General features: G+C 39.6%; 1 protein-coding gene across 1 annotated transcript in view; it reads left to right on the top strand.

Annotated features, from left to right (window-relative positions):
* Positions 1 to 15,945, top strand: part of LOC132391629 (annexin A5-like) — a 51,371-nt gene extending 35,426 nt beyond the window's left edge. The window contains exons 6-13 of the mRNA XM_059965068.1: positions 517 to 607; positions 1,603 to 1,682; positions 2,733 to 2,789; positions 6,027 to 6,120; positions 10,390 to 10,485; positions 10,837 to 10,895; positions 12,176 to 12,298; positions 14,645 to 15,945. Of these exons, the coding sequence (XP_059821051.1) occupies positions 517 to 607; positions 1,603 to 1,682; positions 2,733 to 2,789; positions 6,027 to 6,120; positions 10,390 to 10,485; positions 10,837 to 10,895; positions 12,176 to 12,298; positions 14,645 to 14,707 (663 nt within the window). The 3' untranslated portion in view covers positions 14,708 to 15,945. The remainder of the gene's footprint in view (positions 1 to 516; positions 608 to 1,602; positions 1,683 to 2,732; positions 2,790 to 6,026; positions 6,121 to 10,389; positions 10,486 to 10,836; positions 10,896 to 12,175; positions 12,299 to 14,644) is intronic.
* Positions 15,946 to 16,941: the final 996 nt, after the last annotated feature.

The raw sequence follows: 16,941 nt of genomic DNA, 5'->3' as shown, positions 1-16,941 counted from the left end.
TTATTGTTGAGGTACAGCGTGGAGCAGATCCTTCTGGGCCTTAGAGCCACACCGCCAGAAACCCACTAATTTAACGCTAGCCTAATCACAGGACAATTTACAATGACCAATTAATCTGCCAACGGGTACGTCTTTAGACTGTGGGAGGAAATTGGAGCACCTGGAGGAAACCCATGCGGTGAAGACCTCCTTACCCGGGTCTCCTGAGCTATAAATTGTTGTGCTGACCGCTACACTACCGTGCTGCCCCACGGAGGTGCGGTCCAGGGTCATGAACTGCTTCCTGTCTGAAATCACATGGGCAAGTTCAAGAAAGTGTGGGAGGTTTTCTCCCTTGAGGATAACGACAGTGAATTGTACGATCCAACTCATTACATTTTTACAAGTGCCAAGTCCACTTCTGTTTTACTGTTACCGAGTCGAGGTCGACTTCAGATTGAAGTTTCTGAAGCACATAAGTGATATATTGTTCTTTTCTAAACTTGTTGACAAATATTTGGTTTTGTATCTTTGCAGGGTGCTGGAACTGATGAAAAATGCTTGATAGAAATTCTTGCCTCAAGAACTAATCAGGAACTGAAAGCAATTATTCAGGCTTATAAAGAAGGTTTGATCTAGTACCTCATTTAATATGTAATAACACTAGATTCAAAAGCAGGTGAGACATGATTTGTTTGGAAAGCCAAGTATCTGAAATAAAAACCTGGAATATTGGAAATTTTTAACAGGTTAGGCAGCATCTGTGGAGGGAGTAAACAAAGTAACACTTTAGGTCACTTACTTGAAATTCTGATGGATGGCCTTTGATCTGCAAAATTAATGTGCTGGGCTACTATTCTTGTTGCTAAATCAACTTAAGGGTATTGAAATTGTTTGAACATGAGATGGTAACTTGAGTGCTGTTAGGTGACTTATAAATTTTACATTCTGCTTCTCCTTTCACTTAAAAGTGTTCTCGTACTCCAGCTTTAAACGATTGTTTCAAAAATTGGCATCAGCACTTTGGTAAAATGATTTAAAACTTATTAATAAATCTGCTTTTGATCCTTGCACTGTACCATAATCCATGTTATTAATTGACATACCAAATGAAATACACCCTGTGGCCACTTTATTAGGTACACTTGTACAGCTGCTCATTAATGCAAATATCTAATCAGTTAATCATGTATCAGCGACTCAGTGCATAAAAGCATGCAGATGTGGTCAAGAGGTTCTGTCGGCAAAAATGCCTTGTTAACGAGAGAGGTTTGGCGACTCCTTTCTGACTGTTTCAAGCTGACAGGAAGATGACTAATTCAAACAACCTCGGGTTACAACAACGGTGTGCAGAAGAGCATTTCTGAACGCACAACATATTGAACGTTGAAGTGGATGGTCTCCAGCAGCAGGAGACCATGAACATACACCCCGTGGCCCTTTCATTAGTTACAGGGGGTATGCATGCTGATACATTTTGGCAAAAACAGTTAATTTGTTCTGTGAGGTCTAGGTGGTTGCTATTAGTAGTGAACTCCAGACATCATTGTCTGTTTTGTTGTTTTAACTTGTGAACCACAAGAATAATTTTTGGTCCTAACTATCTTTTTTAACACCTTTTAGAATATGGCAAAGATTTGGAGGAGTCTATTGTCAGTGATACTTCTGGACATTTCCAAAGGATTTTGGTAATTCTACTACAGGTAGAGATTTAGAAAAATGAATGTTTATCAATGTTTAAAATGCCAAAACATTGGATTTATTGTAAGTTTTAAAGTGCCACAGCTATGGAAATAGTATTGCAGATTTACTATTGGTTTTGGTCATACATTTCATCAACTTGAATGTTAACTCAATAAAGCCCAGGGTACTTAACAAGAACATTATCAAATAAAGTCTGAAACCAGATACAAAAGCAAATATTGGGTCTGGGCTTGGGAACACAGCTGGGTATTAAGTAGTGTCCCAAAGAGGTGAAGAGGAGAGAGTAACATTATCAGTTAGAGGGGGAAAGTTGCTGGGGTTAAGGCCTGGGCAAATGACTGCCTCCCTTGAAGGAAATTGAATTGGTGGCTAGGCTGTAAGAATGTACACAGGGAGTAGTAAAACTGGATTTTTCAAATTAAGTTGTTGCTGTACTGGTAGCCAGTAGAGATAAAGAGCTTGTGATTGACCCTAGTGTGTGTTACAAAATAGAGCATGTAGGTTTGGTTGTGATAGAAAACCGACCCTGGGCGGATTTTAGTAGTTGTTAAAGGAATGATTGAGGGATTTAAAGCAGAAAGCGTTGATGTAAGACGTATGATAGAGATGGTGTGACATTTAGATTTAGCCTAGAATGGTGACTCTAATTAGTTCTCAGAAAATGCTCAGGGAAATAGATGAAATTGTTACAAGGGATCACTTAATGGTGGTAATTGAACAGAATGAGTCTGGCTTTCCCAGTATTTAAGTGGAGCACTTTGTTTCCTCATCCAATCGAGTGCTGATGAACAGTGTCAGACTGTACGTGCTGGTGTTGAGATGGGATGGTGCTACAATATTAATTTGCAGCCTCACCACTCTGAGCGAGAATTGAAGCTCATGGGGTTCACTGTGAAATGCACACGGCAATTTGTGGTTAATGTGTTCCTCCTCTCCTGCACCATTAGTGATAACAGAACATTACCAGTCAGCTGTATGAATATAATCCATGGCTAAGGGGGTGGGGAGAGACAATACACTAATAATTGATATTTCTTCATCTTTATTAGGCCAACAGAGATGAGAGCACAACATATGATGAAGGAGCAGTTAAAATAGATGCACAGGTCAGTGAAAGCATTCTGTAGTTTATTTTTATAAGAAAAATTGTTTATAAGCCTTAAATGGTTTCTTTAAACTTTACGTTATTTGATTTTGGTGACTGAGCTTGATCAGAGCATCACTACTGTAGACAAATTTCAAAGTAAATTTTATTATCTAAGTTCATATATGTTACCACATACAACCCTGAGATTCATTTTCTTGTGGGCATACTCGATAAATCGATAATAGAATAATGTGGCGACCCATTTCCTGGCACATCCGAACCGGCTCACAATTAGCCAGCTTTCCGGCTAAGGGAGATAGCCTACGGGGGTTTGCGAGCACAGAGCTTTGGAGCCTCTGCGCCACGGGGGGCAGGTTGAGGCTGAGGATTTCAAATAAAGTTTTTCCTTCAACTGCAGTTACCGACTCCGTGTCGTAATTTTAGCGCTGTGTGTAGCACACCGCTACAATAATAACTATAACAGAATCAGTGAAAGACCACATCAACTTGGGTGTTCAACCAGTGAGCAAAAGATGACAAACTGAGTAAAATATAAAAGTAAATAAAAAATAATAGATAAGCAATAAATATTTGAAAACGTGAGATGAAAAAGTGAGTTTATAGGTTGTGGGAACATTTTGATGATGGGATGAGTGAAGTTAAGTGAAGTTATCCTCTTTGGGTTAAGAGCCTGATGGTTGGGAGGTGGTAATAACTGTTCCGGAACCTGTTGGTGTGGGTCCTGAAGCTCCTGTACCACCTTCCTGATGATAGCAATGAGAAGAGAGCATGTCCTGGCGTGGGGCTCCGTGATGATGGTTGCTGCTTTCCTCTAACAATGCTTCCTGTAGATGTGCTCAATGGTGGGGAGTACTTTACCTGTGATGGACTGGGCCCTAGCCATTACTTTATGTGGGATTTTCCATACCAAGCTGTGATGCCACTAGCCAATGTGCTCTCCACCACACATCTATAAAAGTTTACTAGTAAACATATCCCTATTCGCCCTCCTCAACCACCCCTCCCTTATGTTCCGTCTGGGTACCCTCCAATCTGCTGGCATGAATATCGATTTTTCCTTCCTGTGAACAAATTTCCGGCCCTCCCCCCACTTTCCTCTATTCCTCTCTCTGACCATCTCACCTCCCTATACTTTCCCTGGGTCCCCTCCTCCTCCCCTTTCTCCTATTGTCCACTCTTCTCTCCTATCAGATTCATCCTTCTCCAGCCCTTGACCTTTCCCACCCACCTGGCTTCACCTATCACCTTCCAGCTATCCTCTTTCTCCTCCCCCAACCTATTTATTCAGCCATCTTCCCCCTTCTTTCTCAGTTCTGAAGAAGGGTCTGTTTACTCTTTTCCCTAGATGCTGCCTGAGTTCTTCCAGCAGTTTGTGTGTGTTACTTCTGTAGGCGTTTGTCCAAGTTTTAGATGTCATGCTGAATCTTCGTAAGCTCCTATGGAAGTAGAGATGCTCCTGTGCTTTCCTCATAGTTGCACTCGTGCTGACCCCAGGACAGGTCTTCTGAAATAATAACTGAGGTACTTAAAGTTGCTGACCCTCTCCACCTCTGATCCTTCAGTGAGGACCTCTGTTTTCTTCATCCTAAAGTCAATAATCAGCTCCTTGGTCTTGGTGACATTGAGTAAGAAGTTGTTCTGGCACCACTCAGCTAGATTTTCAGTCTTCCTTCCTATATGCTGACTTGTCACCACCTTTGACTCGGCGTATGACACCGGTGACATCAGCAAACTTGAAAATGGCATTGGAACTATTCTTAGCCAGACAGTCATAAGTGTAGAGAGCAGAGCAGGGAGCTAAGCACACAGCCTGGTGGTACACCTGTGATGCTGGAGTTTGTGGAGATGTCCTCGTCAATCCAAACTGACTAGGGTCTGCAAGTGAGGAAATTGAGGATCTAATTGCACAAGAAGGTATTGAGGCCAAGGTGTATACACAGTTCCATACAAAAATGATGTCTGAATTGTTATGTGGCCCCACTCTCTCACTGTACTTCAGAGAAAATGTTTGTAAAAGTTTAATTTTAAACTGTACTTGTTCCACCTTTTGGAGGAAATGGAGGGGAAAAACATTACTTATAAAATTTCTGAAGTAAGTTAACTGGCAGAGTGGCCGATTGTTGATGTGTGAGTGTATGAGATTTGCATGTGAGTGCTCTGTAGAATAACGTAGCAGCAGGTTAAAGTTAGAAAGAACAATCCAATTACCTCAACTTCCATGTTTTTGGAAGGGTTCCTGTCAATGGAAAACCTCTGAAAGAGGAAAAGTAGGTAAGAGGCAGTTAGTATGAATTAATGCAAACAATTCTGCTCACTGCTTTTGAGTATTGATGATAATCCTAAATTCTATCTGGAAATAAGTGTTAGGTTGCCAGATTGAGGCAGAGGAAACATAAATTGGGAGCAAGCTGTCAAAAATGCTTTGGAAATTAGGAATGAACTATTAATGAATGGGTCATTCTTTTTTATTGAATGCATCAACGTGTCAAGAAGTCCATATTGGGTAACTTGTCTTGAGCTTGGGAGAGAACGTTCCTCCTGATCCTTGTGTTTCTAATGATATTTAGAAGACAAACTCATCTGCAACTACAATACGTGCTGCCTGTGGTGAAGGGGGGCACTCTTACTTTATGGAGGGGGTTAATTAAGCAAGTTAATTTGTTCTGAATGCTGTTGACTTTGGTGAGGTCTGCTTATCCAGCCAAATACAGAGTTTTCCTGAGCTCTGCTGATTTGTGCCTTTGTGAGTCAGTCAGCATGAAATATTAAGTTCTGGGCATGTTTCTGTAATCACAGCACTTGTACAACCGGTTCAGTGAGGTTTCTGGTTAATGGTGATTTTGTTGGTGACACTCTCTGTAATGATAAAGCTCCATCAAGGCTAGGCAGGTAGATACTTTAGTTGAGAATGGTCTGGATTTATATATTCCCAATTCCTGTTTAAAGGTCAGTTATTAAGTTGGTAGAGTCTTGATAATCCAGTATTTTGAGTGTTATTTTGATTATTTGAATTCCTCAGGAATTTTGTTGGATTTGCATTTCTTTTTCCAGATTATTGATCCAGGTCTTTGATTCTTACATAATCACGTTTTACTTGTATGAACAAACTTTTAGGGCCAGGGGCAGGAAAGGAGGAATGTGTGGAGACGAGTGTCAAATGAATACTGTTGAAAGAGTTCAATCTTTTCCTCCTGTGTGCTGTGGATCGATCATTTGTTTCATCTCTATGCAACAGGAACTGTTTCAAGCCGGAGAACTGAAGTGTGGTACTGATGAGTCAATGTTCCTGTCCATCATAGGCAGTAAGAGTGTTCATCATCTTCGGCAAGGTTTGCATTGTTGGCTTTACTTTCCTTACTGATGTTTACTCATCAATAGTGTGGCATTATGTCATGTGACACTTTACATTTTGGTGACTTTAACAGAGTATGTTGTTTGTCATCTATATCAGTGACTTGGAGGGCTATCACTCAGGTGCATGCTAATGAGACTAGGTAGAATAACAGTTTAGCAGGGACTAGATGGGCTGAAGGGCCTGCTTCTTTCCTGTAGTGTTCTATGAATGTATGAGTATTTGGGTGGAAATTTTAAACTTCTACATTCTAGGATTTAGACATTTCTAATCTTTTTGTACTTTATTTCTCTCTTCCTTCCCTCACATTCATCATCAGAGCTCTGTGCATGCAATATTTATGCTGAGTTGGGAGAACACTAATCAAACTGGAGAAAATATTTTTCACATATTAGTGGGAGACTATATAGTTGAGGACATGCATTTATGGGGTGCCCATCTTTGAATATTCCAAAATATTCCCAGCCAATGAACTGCTTCTGAAGCTCCATGGAAGTGTCACATTGCATATAAATGGAGTCCTCCGTCAAAAAGCCAAGTTTGCACAAATGAAGGAAATACTAAATTCATACAGAGGCACAGAAAACCTATAGCACAACACAGGCCCTTCGCTCCACAAAGCTGTGCCAAACATGTCCTTACCTTAGAAAATACCTAGGGTTACCCATAACCCTCTATTTTTCTGAGCTCCATGTACCTGTCCAGGAGTTTCTTAAAAGACCCTATTGTATCCGCCTCCACCACCGTCATTGGCAGCCTATTCCACTCACTCACCACTCTTTGCGTAAAATAAAATTACCCCTGACATCTCCTCTGTACCTACTTCCAAGCACCTTTAAAACTGTGCCCTCTCATACTAGCCATTTCTGCCCAGGAGAAAAGCCTCTGACTTTCCACAAGACCAATGTCTCCCTTCATCTTGTGCACCTCTATCAGGTCACCTCTCATCCTCCGTCACTCCAAGGAAAAAAAGGCCGAGTTCACTCAACCTGTTCTCATAGGGCATGCTCCCCAATTCAGGCAACATCCTTGTAAATCTCCTCTGCACCCTTTCTGTGGTTTCCATATCCTTCCTGTAGTGAGATGACCAGAACTGAGCACAGTACTCCAAGTGGGGTCTGACCAGGGTCCAATATAGCTGCAACCTCTCGGCTCCTAAACTCAATCCAATGATTGATGAAGGCCAATGCACCGTACGCCTTCTTAATCACAGAGTCAACCTGCACAGCAGCTTTGAGTGTCCTATGGACTCGGACCCCAAGATCCCTCTGATCCTCCACACTGCCAAGTGTCTTACCATTAATACCATATTCTGCCATCATATTTGACCTACCAAAATGAACCAACTCACACATATCTGGGTTGAACTCCATCTGCCACTTCTCAGCCCAATTTTGCATCCTATCAATGTCCCATTGTAACCTCTGACACAACACCTCCAACCTCTGACTATCCACAACACCTCCAACCTCTGTGTCATCAGCAAACTTACTAACTCATCCCTCCACTTCCTCATCCAGGTCATTTATAAAAATCACTAAGAGTAAGGGTCCCGGAACAGATCTTTGAGGCACACCTCTGGTGATCGACCTCCATGCAGAATATGACCCGTCTACAACCACTCTTTGCCTTCTGTGGGCAAGCCAGTTCTGGATCCCCAAAGCAGTGTCCCCTTTGATCCCATACTTCCTTACTTTCTCAATGAGCCTTGCATGGGGTACTTTATCAAATGCCTTGCTGAAATCCATATACATTACATCTACTGCTCTACCTTTATTAATGTGTTTGGTCACATCCTCAAAAAATTCAATCAGGCTCATGAGGCACGACCTGCCTTTCACAAAGGCATGCTGACTATTCCTAATCATATTATGCCTCTCTGTCTGAAAGTAACCAGTAAAACATATTGCAAGGCAACAGTTGTTAAAGGAACTAGCTTGAAAATTGATACACACAATGCATAAATAAGAAAATGTTTAGTTCAATTTTTGAAAAGAACAGTGCCGATTATTAATGAATTACTTTAGAATACTTGAGCTTCCTTGGATGTCATTCACCCACAACAAATGTTGTGTCAATGTGAACTCATTTATTTGGTAACATGTCAAATGATATCGGTCATACAGCAGGAATGTGGTAGGGCCTAACAACAATTTCCATTTTTTTGGTAACTAACGTAGCAAGGTGCTTCAGAGGAAAAAATAATGATGTTTATCAGTGAAGCCACATAACTGATATTGGGTCAGATGACCAAAAGCTTGGTTAAAGTGGAAGGTGGTACAGATTGCATGGAACTGTAGAGTCACACAACACAGGAAATAGACCTTTCAGCTCACTGTGTGCATGATGGGCAATAAGTCCCAATCTGTACTGGTCCCCTTTGCCAACACTTAGTTGATAACCCGTTATGCCTAGTTGGTTCAAGTGCTTGGCCAAATGCTTTTAAATGTAGCGAGAGCACCTGTCCCTCCTACTCTCTTTGGCAGTATATTTAAATATGGATTGGGGATTCAACAGTAAGTACATTGGATAATGCCAGGCAGTGTTAAGGCATTGTAAGTAATAATGACAAGGAGATAAGAAACTAGACTCGCACTGTATGTGGGATCTCGTTGGGTTTCAGACAGGTGTCAGAGTGATTTTCTTAATTCAAGGGATGGACACGGAAGACTTGGTTAGTTGCTATTTCCCCTTTTGTTTAGTTTCAGGACATTTCTGCTCATGGAAAAATGACCTGACTGCTTGGAGGTAGTGGATAAGTTAAGAGAGGGATAGTAGATGGAGCGAGGTGTCATCAGGGTGCATGGAAACCAATTATTTTTGTATGTTAAACACCAATATTCTGATTTGAAGTTAAAGTCTGGGATGGATTTTTGGACTACTAGAGGTACATGTGAGACGTGAAGAGAAAAGCTACTGTTGCTGTTTTCTGGTTTTGACTGTGTTGACAAAAATACAAACAACAGTTATCCTACTTAGCTGGATGATAGCCAAGCAGCGTAGAAGGAGCGCTGAGTGATCAACCATAGAGTTTGAAATGAGCAAGGAAAGTTAGATTACTTTTGATATGATTACCAGTCATAACGGACTTGACTTTAATTGGAACTTAGGGTTTTGAGCATGTAAGCCAGCATTGACCTCTGATATAACAGTATCGAGTAGTTAATTTAGTGCACAGGTGCAATTTTTGTTGAATTATTATTGTTGCATTTAATAACTCAACAAAAACTGGGTGTGAAGCTTGAACAATCATGGTTTGCACAAAGCAAGTATTTTAAATGCATGTTGTTTCAATATTTGGATCCAAGATTACTTGCTTCATTTATTGAATGTGGCTGTCACACATTCATTTGGATTTATTTGTTGCCCTCTCCTGATTGCCTCTGAGAAGGGGTGCTAAACTGACCTACTTTTTTTCATTGTATTGAAGCTATTCTCACATTGCTGTCTGGGTGGGGTGTCCCAGAATCCGGAGCTGGTGATGAAGAAGGAACAGCGGTTTGAGGATGATGTGTGGATATGCATGTGGTAGAATTCCAGTCACTTGGTGTTGGACTCATGGGTTTCAGAGGTGTTAAATAGCTACTGTAAAATGTAAAGCGATATAAAGAAACTTGTTCAGCAAGTAAGCCCTCTTAACCAATGATACAGGATCTGGACCCGAAACCCATTTCCTTTGCCTCTGCAGATGCTACGTGACCTGCTGAATTGCTCCAGCTGTTCATTTCGTTTTCCCTCAGTTTCCAGCATCTGTAGTCACTTGTGTTTCATGTCTATCAGTCTATACTGCTGTAATATTTTTATAAGAACTGTTATGGTCCTTGATGTGATTCGTGCTGGTAAATATTGTTTGTGAGTGCCTGGGCTGAATTTTACCTCAGATGATTAGTTGCTGAGGAAGTTTCTTATGTGCTAAGTTAAATTTAAGGCATCATTCTCCTGATAAAAGAATTAGTCGTAAAGTAACCTTGAATTTGTTCAATTTGATTGCATTTCTTTTACAGAAAAAAATGTATATTTCTAGCTCTTTGCAATAGCTGAAATGCAGAAATGAATCTGGATTGTAGAGTAACATTGCTTGGTGAGAAACTTGTTTGTAGTAAAATGAAGTGCACAATAATTTAGTTCAATTTTACCAGTTATATTAAATAAAGATCATTGTGAAGTTTCACATATTAAGTATCTACTTGTGCTATTTTACTCATTGTTGGAAATTATGTCTGTTTCTATATGTGGTCCCTTTCAGTTTTTAAAGAGTATATGAAAATCTCAGGATACCAAATAGAAGAAAGCATTGCTTCTGAGACATCTGGAAATCTGAGGAGCACCTTGCTAGCAGTTGGTAAGAAGCACAAGCTGATGTTCTCATGCTGTAGTCCAAAATGTTTAACTCAAAACCAGGCCAATCAACTCCATCGATTCTAAAATACAAAACGCTTTCCAGCATTCTTAAATCAATATATATTTCTCTTTCTCTTGTGCTTGCCTATCTCCATTTTAATTCTAGTTTCACCGTAAATGAATCCACACTTCAACAAATAGCCAATTGGATCAGAAGGCCATTGTTGACAATTGTTCTAATTGATTAATTCCCTCTGTACACAAAAAGTATAAAGTTTTAAATTAGTTAACTATTTTTTTGAACAACAAAATTAATAATCTGTACATAATTTATGTTTGTGTTCTATTTCAGTGAAGTGTGTAAGAAGTGTTCCTGGATATTTTGCTGAAACACTTTATAATGCCATGAAGGTCTGTTGAATAAGTTGTTTACATTTATTAGATTAATTATTATAACCAGTTCTTTTCTCAATATAAAAATGACAATGTGTGTACCCAGTTCTTTGTGCTAAGTGCAAACCACTAAGAATATATTAGAATAACATTATCGAGAGAACTGTTTACAAAGTTTATCAGTATCCAATTCTGGATATTGGTATGTTTATCTTTTGAATGTACCAAAATAGGACAAAGCAAAAGCTGTATTTGAAGTTAATGTGTAGTTAATAAAGAGAATAGTGATAACTAAAATGGGTTTCGAGGAAGAAGCTGTCTATCTAAATTCCAGGATTATTTTTTAATTAATTTATTTCTAAAATTCACTCTATATTGTAGTACATCTTGGTAATCTTACTCCTGTTTAAACCACTGATACTCTCTGCTGGAGGAAGAGAGACTTGCTCTAGTCATTAAAGATCAGCTTTAATATTACATGTACATTGAAACATGGAAACATGCAGTGAAATGCGGAGTTTGCGTTAACAACCAACACATTCCGAGGATGTGCTGGGGGCAGCCTGCACCCTGAGGGTACACATGATGTGCTCCTTGGAGGTTTCTATTGACCCAAATCGCTGTATGGGTTGAAGCTGTGGGACAGGGGTAAGATCCATTGGGTGTCTGAATCTACGTGTCTGTGATACTGCTGTAAGAAAGATTTTCATTGTACCTGTATCTGAATTGTGCTTGTGCATGTGACAATAAACTCAGAATGCCTTGTGATCAGTAATTTGTAAGCTGTGCAGACACCGTTTTCCTGAAGAGGGCAGTGTTACCTTGATCTTTCTAATCTCAAGGTAGAGTAACGACAACTGATGATGTCCTGGATCACTGTGCACCGCAGTCTTAACGATATCATTGATGCCCTTTTGATGAAGTGGAACTCAAATGAATGTGGATTAGAAATGTTTGCAAAATTCAGGTAGTGATAGATTAGATCTGTGATTCATTAGGGTTCCCTTGAGAATTCTGAACTTCACGGGTTACCACCCCTGGAATGTCCAACCTGTTTCGAACATGAGAAGGCATCTCTTCTGGTCAATAGCCACGTGACTCCATTATTCTCAGGCAGCCTATGTTGGCCCCCCCCCCCCCATATTTCAGCAGCTTTCTTAATTGCGTAATAGCCTTGATTGCCTTAATTGACTAACTTGATCTATAGAAACGGTTTATTTGGTAAGTCATTATCATATTGTCGGACCTGAGCTTGTTGAAGTAACTAAATATTTTCACATATTTCCTTGTTTAACTAGGGAAGTGGCACGGATGATGATACACTTATCAGGGTTATGATTTCAAGGAGTGAAGTTGACTTGTTGGATATTCGTAAGGTATTTTATGAAAACTATGGACGATCACTCCACAGTGTGATCAAGGTACGACCATAGAACAAAATGTACTACTGGCAATAAGGAAAATAAACCAGTCAGTGATGTGTCTGTAAATAAGGTAGAGAAGTGGAAATATATTTTAAAAAATGACGGGTAAGGAATTTATAGAAGATCTTGAGGATAATATTTTTTGTACGTTAGAGTGGTTGTTATCTGGGAGGTGCTGGAATTGAATGCAGTTACTATTTTTGAGGCATTAAGACAGGTAAAGGATATGGCCCTAATGTAGACAAATGGGATTGGTGTACATAAACAAAGAAGTCAGTGTAGATGGACATGGTGATGAAAGCAGAATTGTCAGACAGTGGCCTATTTAAAACACAATGGCAGTTTAACGACGTCTGAATGAAGGTGCATCTCGAAGAACAGTGGAATTCAATATTAGTTACATCATTATCAAAAACTGGAGGGCAGGAGAAAGGGGTGATTCACTCTTGTATATGGGATAATATGGAAGTTAAAACTGTTTTCCTGCATAATTACAGTACTTGATTTAAATGTGAAATGCACTAGGATACTCTGAAGTGAAAAATATGAAATAATTGGACATTATCAGTAAAACAGCCAGCTTGAACTGACTTGTACATCAGTTGGAATGCCGTTGAGTTCAGTGATGACTGCCCTCTTCTGCTGGTGCTGAGCTGTGTTGGTCTCTGCCTACCGTTTGGATTCGTCGGTTGCATGGAGAGGGGAGCCTGCTGCATGGGCAGCAGCTTGCCTTCCATATCATCCTGCCCTGTCATGCATGTGCCAGCTAGGACACAACATGCTTAGTTGACTCTGACCAGTGGAGGGCCTCACATTGGTGATCAGATTTGGAAACAAGATAAATTTTGCATAATCCACGATGAGATTAGAAAGATGGAGCTGGATCTTCCCATGATTGCTGAGCTGGCCATGTTTGCTATGAAATGATATAATTCTGGAAGCAGCCTCCCGGCACAAGTTATTGGTGCAGTCCTTCACAATACAGGGCCTCTTTTCAGCTGTAAGTGGCTGACACTGCCTGTGCAACTGGAATGGGGAGGAGATGGTAATTGGGAGCCCTGGTAAGACATCTCCTAATGTGGTTGTGCCCCCTGCCTTTCTGTCATATATGTACAGCAAATTGTGCTGATACCATATTGATTACTGGAACTGGGGCCGTACACTGACATGTGAGTTAGGATATATAATGGCTGTTCAAACGTCCAATTGATGATGGCTATAGGTACCAGCAGTAACTGCCAATGTGCCTTCGGAAAACCTGGCCCAATAACAGGAATGGACTCACTCAGCAGTTGTATTTCAGAATTGGCATGTTGGGAGATTTATTTCTTTGATCCAATGTGTCAGGTTCCCTTTTAGGGTTAACATTTACTGTGAGCTCCTTGAATGGAGGCAGAGTAGCAATCATAATTTTCATGATAGATTTTCGAACATTATATATATTGAATTTCAGTGTCTCCAACTATTAAAAGGCAAAGTTCAATGGGAAAATAAGCTAATTGATAGATACTACTGGCATCTTAGTTGAGGAAAAGTGTGAAACAAGTTTTTTTTTCTCTCATTGCTGACTGTGGTTGTGGGTAAATGATGCTACAGTGGAATAGAACAATAGAACTATTGTTCTATACAGTACAATAGAACAATTTTGTGTGTGAAGTTATGTAATAACTTTATTAAGACAGGAAGTGGCAGATGTACAAAGAGCAAATAAGGTATTACAGTGCAAAAACACCAGAGAAGATTCGATTTAAAAAAGGGAAATAAATTTTCCATCTATGTGCCTGTAATGATTTGCAGGAAGCCATTGGTATAAAATATCAAAGCTGTCCAAAATCAGACTTTTGTCTGATTTGGAGAAACTAGATGAATGAGTCCATTCTGTTCGTCCAAGGTCTGTTGTTTTACAGCAGTAGGGGAGAATTCCTGAATGTCTCCAGCAGCTTCTCCACTTAACAAAGAAAATGATGTACTTAGACTTTTTTTCCATCGTCCTATTTGGCTGCTGATCCGTTGTAGTATGTGTTGATCACAAACATCTCTAACTAAGTTAACCATTGACTATTTGCTCAGATTATAGACATCTCTAAGCTATTCTGTGATGCTTGCCAGACACCTTGCCAACCATTCTAGTATCTGTACAATTAGTTCTCTAGATCTGCAGTGCCATTGTACTCCATTTTATAGGATGATATGTAGCTGCCTTTTGTAATGGTCTAGTCTAACAAACTATTTTTGATTATTGCCAGAGGAGAACTTCTCCTCAACCCAGACTGAATAGATTCATTTCTGAACACAGCATCTCAGTTCACATGGATAATATTAATAATTCCTTTTCTTTTGTAGAGTGACACTTCAGGTGATTACAGAAATGCCCTTCTAAGCATCTGTGGTGGTGAAGATAATTAAAGCTCCTTCTGAAGTAAAAAGTTCCATAAAAAGTATTGAAGCTTTGTCTTGTTAATTGCTTGTCCAAGTACCATTGTAATACAAGTACTTCATTGAGTTACATCTTGCAAAGCATGTTCAAATTTATCTGCTTTCAGAGTTCCTGAAAATATTTATCATATTTTTGCAGCATGGATATTCCAAATAAGTTTAAGCTGAATCCAATAACTAATATGGAAACTATTTTAAAAAGCATTTTGTTTTTGTGGTTGTATTTCTGTGAAATAAAATGGGAAACTAAAAGCTTGCTCCAGATACCATTTAAAGTAACTCAGTTACGAAATGAAGTGGGGACTTGCTACGTGTTACTAGAACCATGAATTCCGGTTTAAATTTGTTTACTTAAAAACAAAATTGAGGATGGAGGCAATAAACATTAATTTATATTAATCTTATTATTGTTATTTTATGGAAGGAAATTTGTCAACTTTATCTGATTGGGCTGTGTTAACTCTTACCTGATCTAGCAATGGCCAAGCGAGCCCTTTCAGCTCTGGAGGAAATTGGAGTAGGCAGTTATTCAGCTTGTCTCCAATGCCCAACTCCAATTTATAAATAAGTAATTAAAGTTATTTTTCACAGCACTCTGTAGGAAGATGGGGACTTTATTACACATTTCAGGTTATGGAGTTTAATTAATATTCATTTTTGTGTGTTCTTTTCTGTACTAGCAGTGGACCAAGGCACATTTTGTGCGTGTTCTGAATTTCCAGCTCTGCAGAATCACTTGTGATCATGACTTCTTTTGTTATTTGACTTTAAAATAATGTGTTGTAATCATTTGCATCTAGAAGGCCCTTCGATGGTATTTCTGTTTGGAGTTTGTATGAGGATCGCTGCATAAGAGGATGTTTTGATCACTGAGGGAAATTGTTCGGTATATGTGAAATCATTGATAATATCAGTCTCCATAATTGGCAGTATTCATGGAATCTTTTGTTAGTTTCCCTAGAAGTATTTCAAAGCTTTAAGAGTACAAATGCTTCTGCATTGTTACAATTATTGTTCAAGATATTAATATGAAAAAGGGTTCTCTTAATCCCTTACTTATTACAGATTATCCTTCAAATTAAAAGATTAGCTTTTAATTATGCAGCAATTATGCAGCTGAATCAAGCTATTCCCATAAAACTTGTGTCTACTCGTTGCTATTGATGTATAATGTAAATCTTACTAATAAATCATTAGAAAATGTGGAAGTGCCTTCATTATGTAGATCTAATTCCTGAGTCAAATAATCATTGCCTGTTTGAACACTGAGGATCTAGTGTTGTGAATGTCTATGACTTTAATATCTTGGCAAACGAGTGACTGAGGTTTTGGACCTGTTGGGGATGTTATTTTACATAAATAAGCCTCTTGAGCATAATCTCTGAAAGTGCTACTACAGTATAAGAGAAATGCCTCAGATCCTGGATCTGCAATCTCCTGTCTCTAAAGTATTTAGAACATCCTTCATTTGGAGCATTGAAGGAGGCCGTTGACCAAAATGAACTACTTGGGCTAAAGCCACTTGCCGATTCTTGGTCTGTAATAGTTTCTGCTGTTTAAAGTGAACATTTATACTCCTTTTAAATGTGGTTTCTGCCTCCACCATTCCAGATGGAGAGCTCCTGACCCTGAATGTGAACATAGAGCATTACATGACAAGAACAGACCCTTCAGCCCACAATGTTGTGCTGAACTAAATGGCCAACTAAACCAATCCCCTCTGCCTACACAACGTCCATTCCCTCACATTCATGTATCTATCTAAGTATCTCTTAAAATGATACTCCCTTTTCTCTGTCAGCCTCTCAATCTTGTAAACCTCTATCAGATCTCCCCGCAGTCTCCACTGCTCCAACCTCTCCTGATAGCACATGCCCTTTAGTCCAGGCAGCATCCTGACAAGCCTCTTCTGCTCCCTCGACATTTTCCCTATTAAAGGCAATCAGGTTGTATTTCTCTCAGTCCTGTAGTTTCTCAGACTTCACCCCCGCATCACAATGCCCAGGTTGGAGGTGAGAAGCCCGTACATACATCTCTCACTGCCACTGGGAGCTTGTGTGCAATTTGTCGCTGGCCCTTTTGGTTTACAGCAGCTAAACCTTGCTTAAGTTGGACAACCCCATTCAGTTCAGTAGGATTTCTGACAGAGTTAAAATCTGGGTGATAAGTGATCTGTTTATTGCATTTTGCCTCATTGTGATGGC

Source organism: Hypanus sabinus, chromosome 3, assembly GCF_030144855.1.
Source record: "Hypanus sabinus isolate sHypSab1 chromosome 3, sHypSab1.hap1, whole genome shotgun sequence".
In the NCBI taxonomy this organism is placed as follows: Eukaryota; Metazoa; Chordata; class Chondrichthyes; order Myliobatiformes; family Dasyatidae; genus Hypanus; species Hypanus sabinus.
This window is presented reverse-complemented; position numbering and strand designations above follow the sequence as displayed.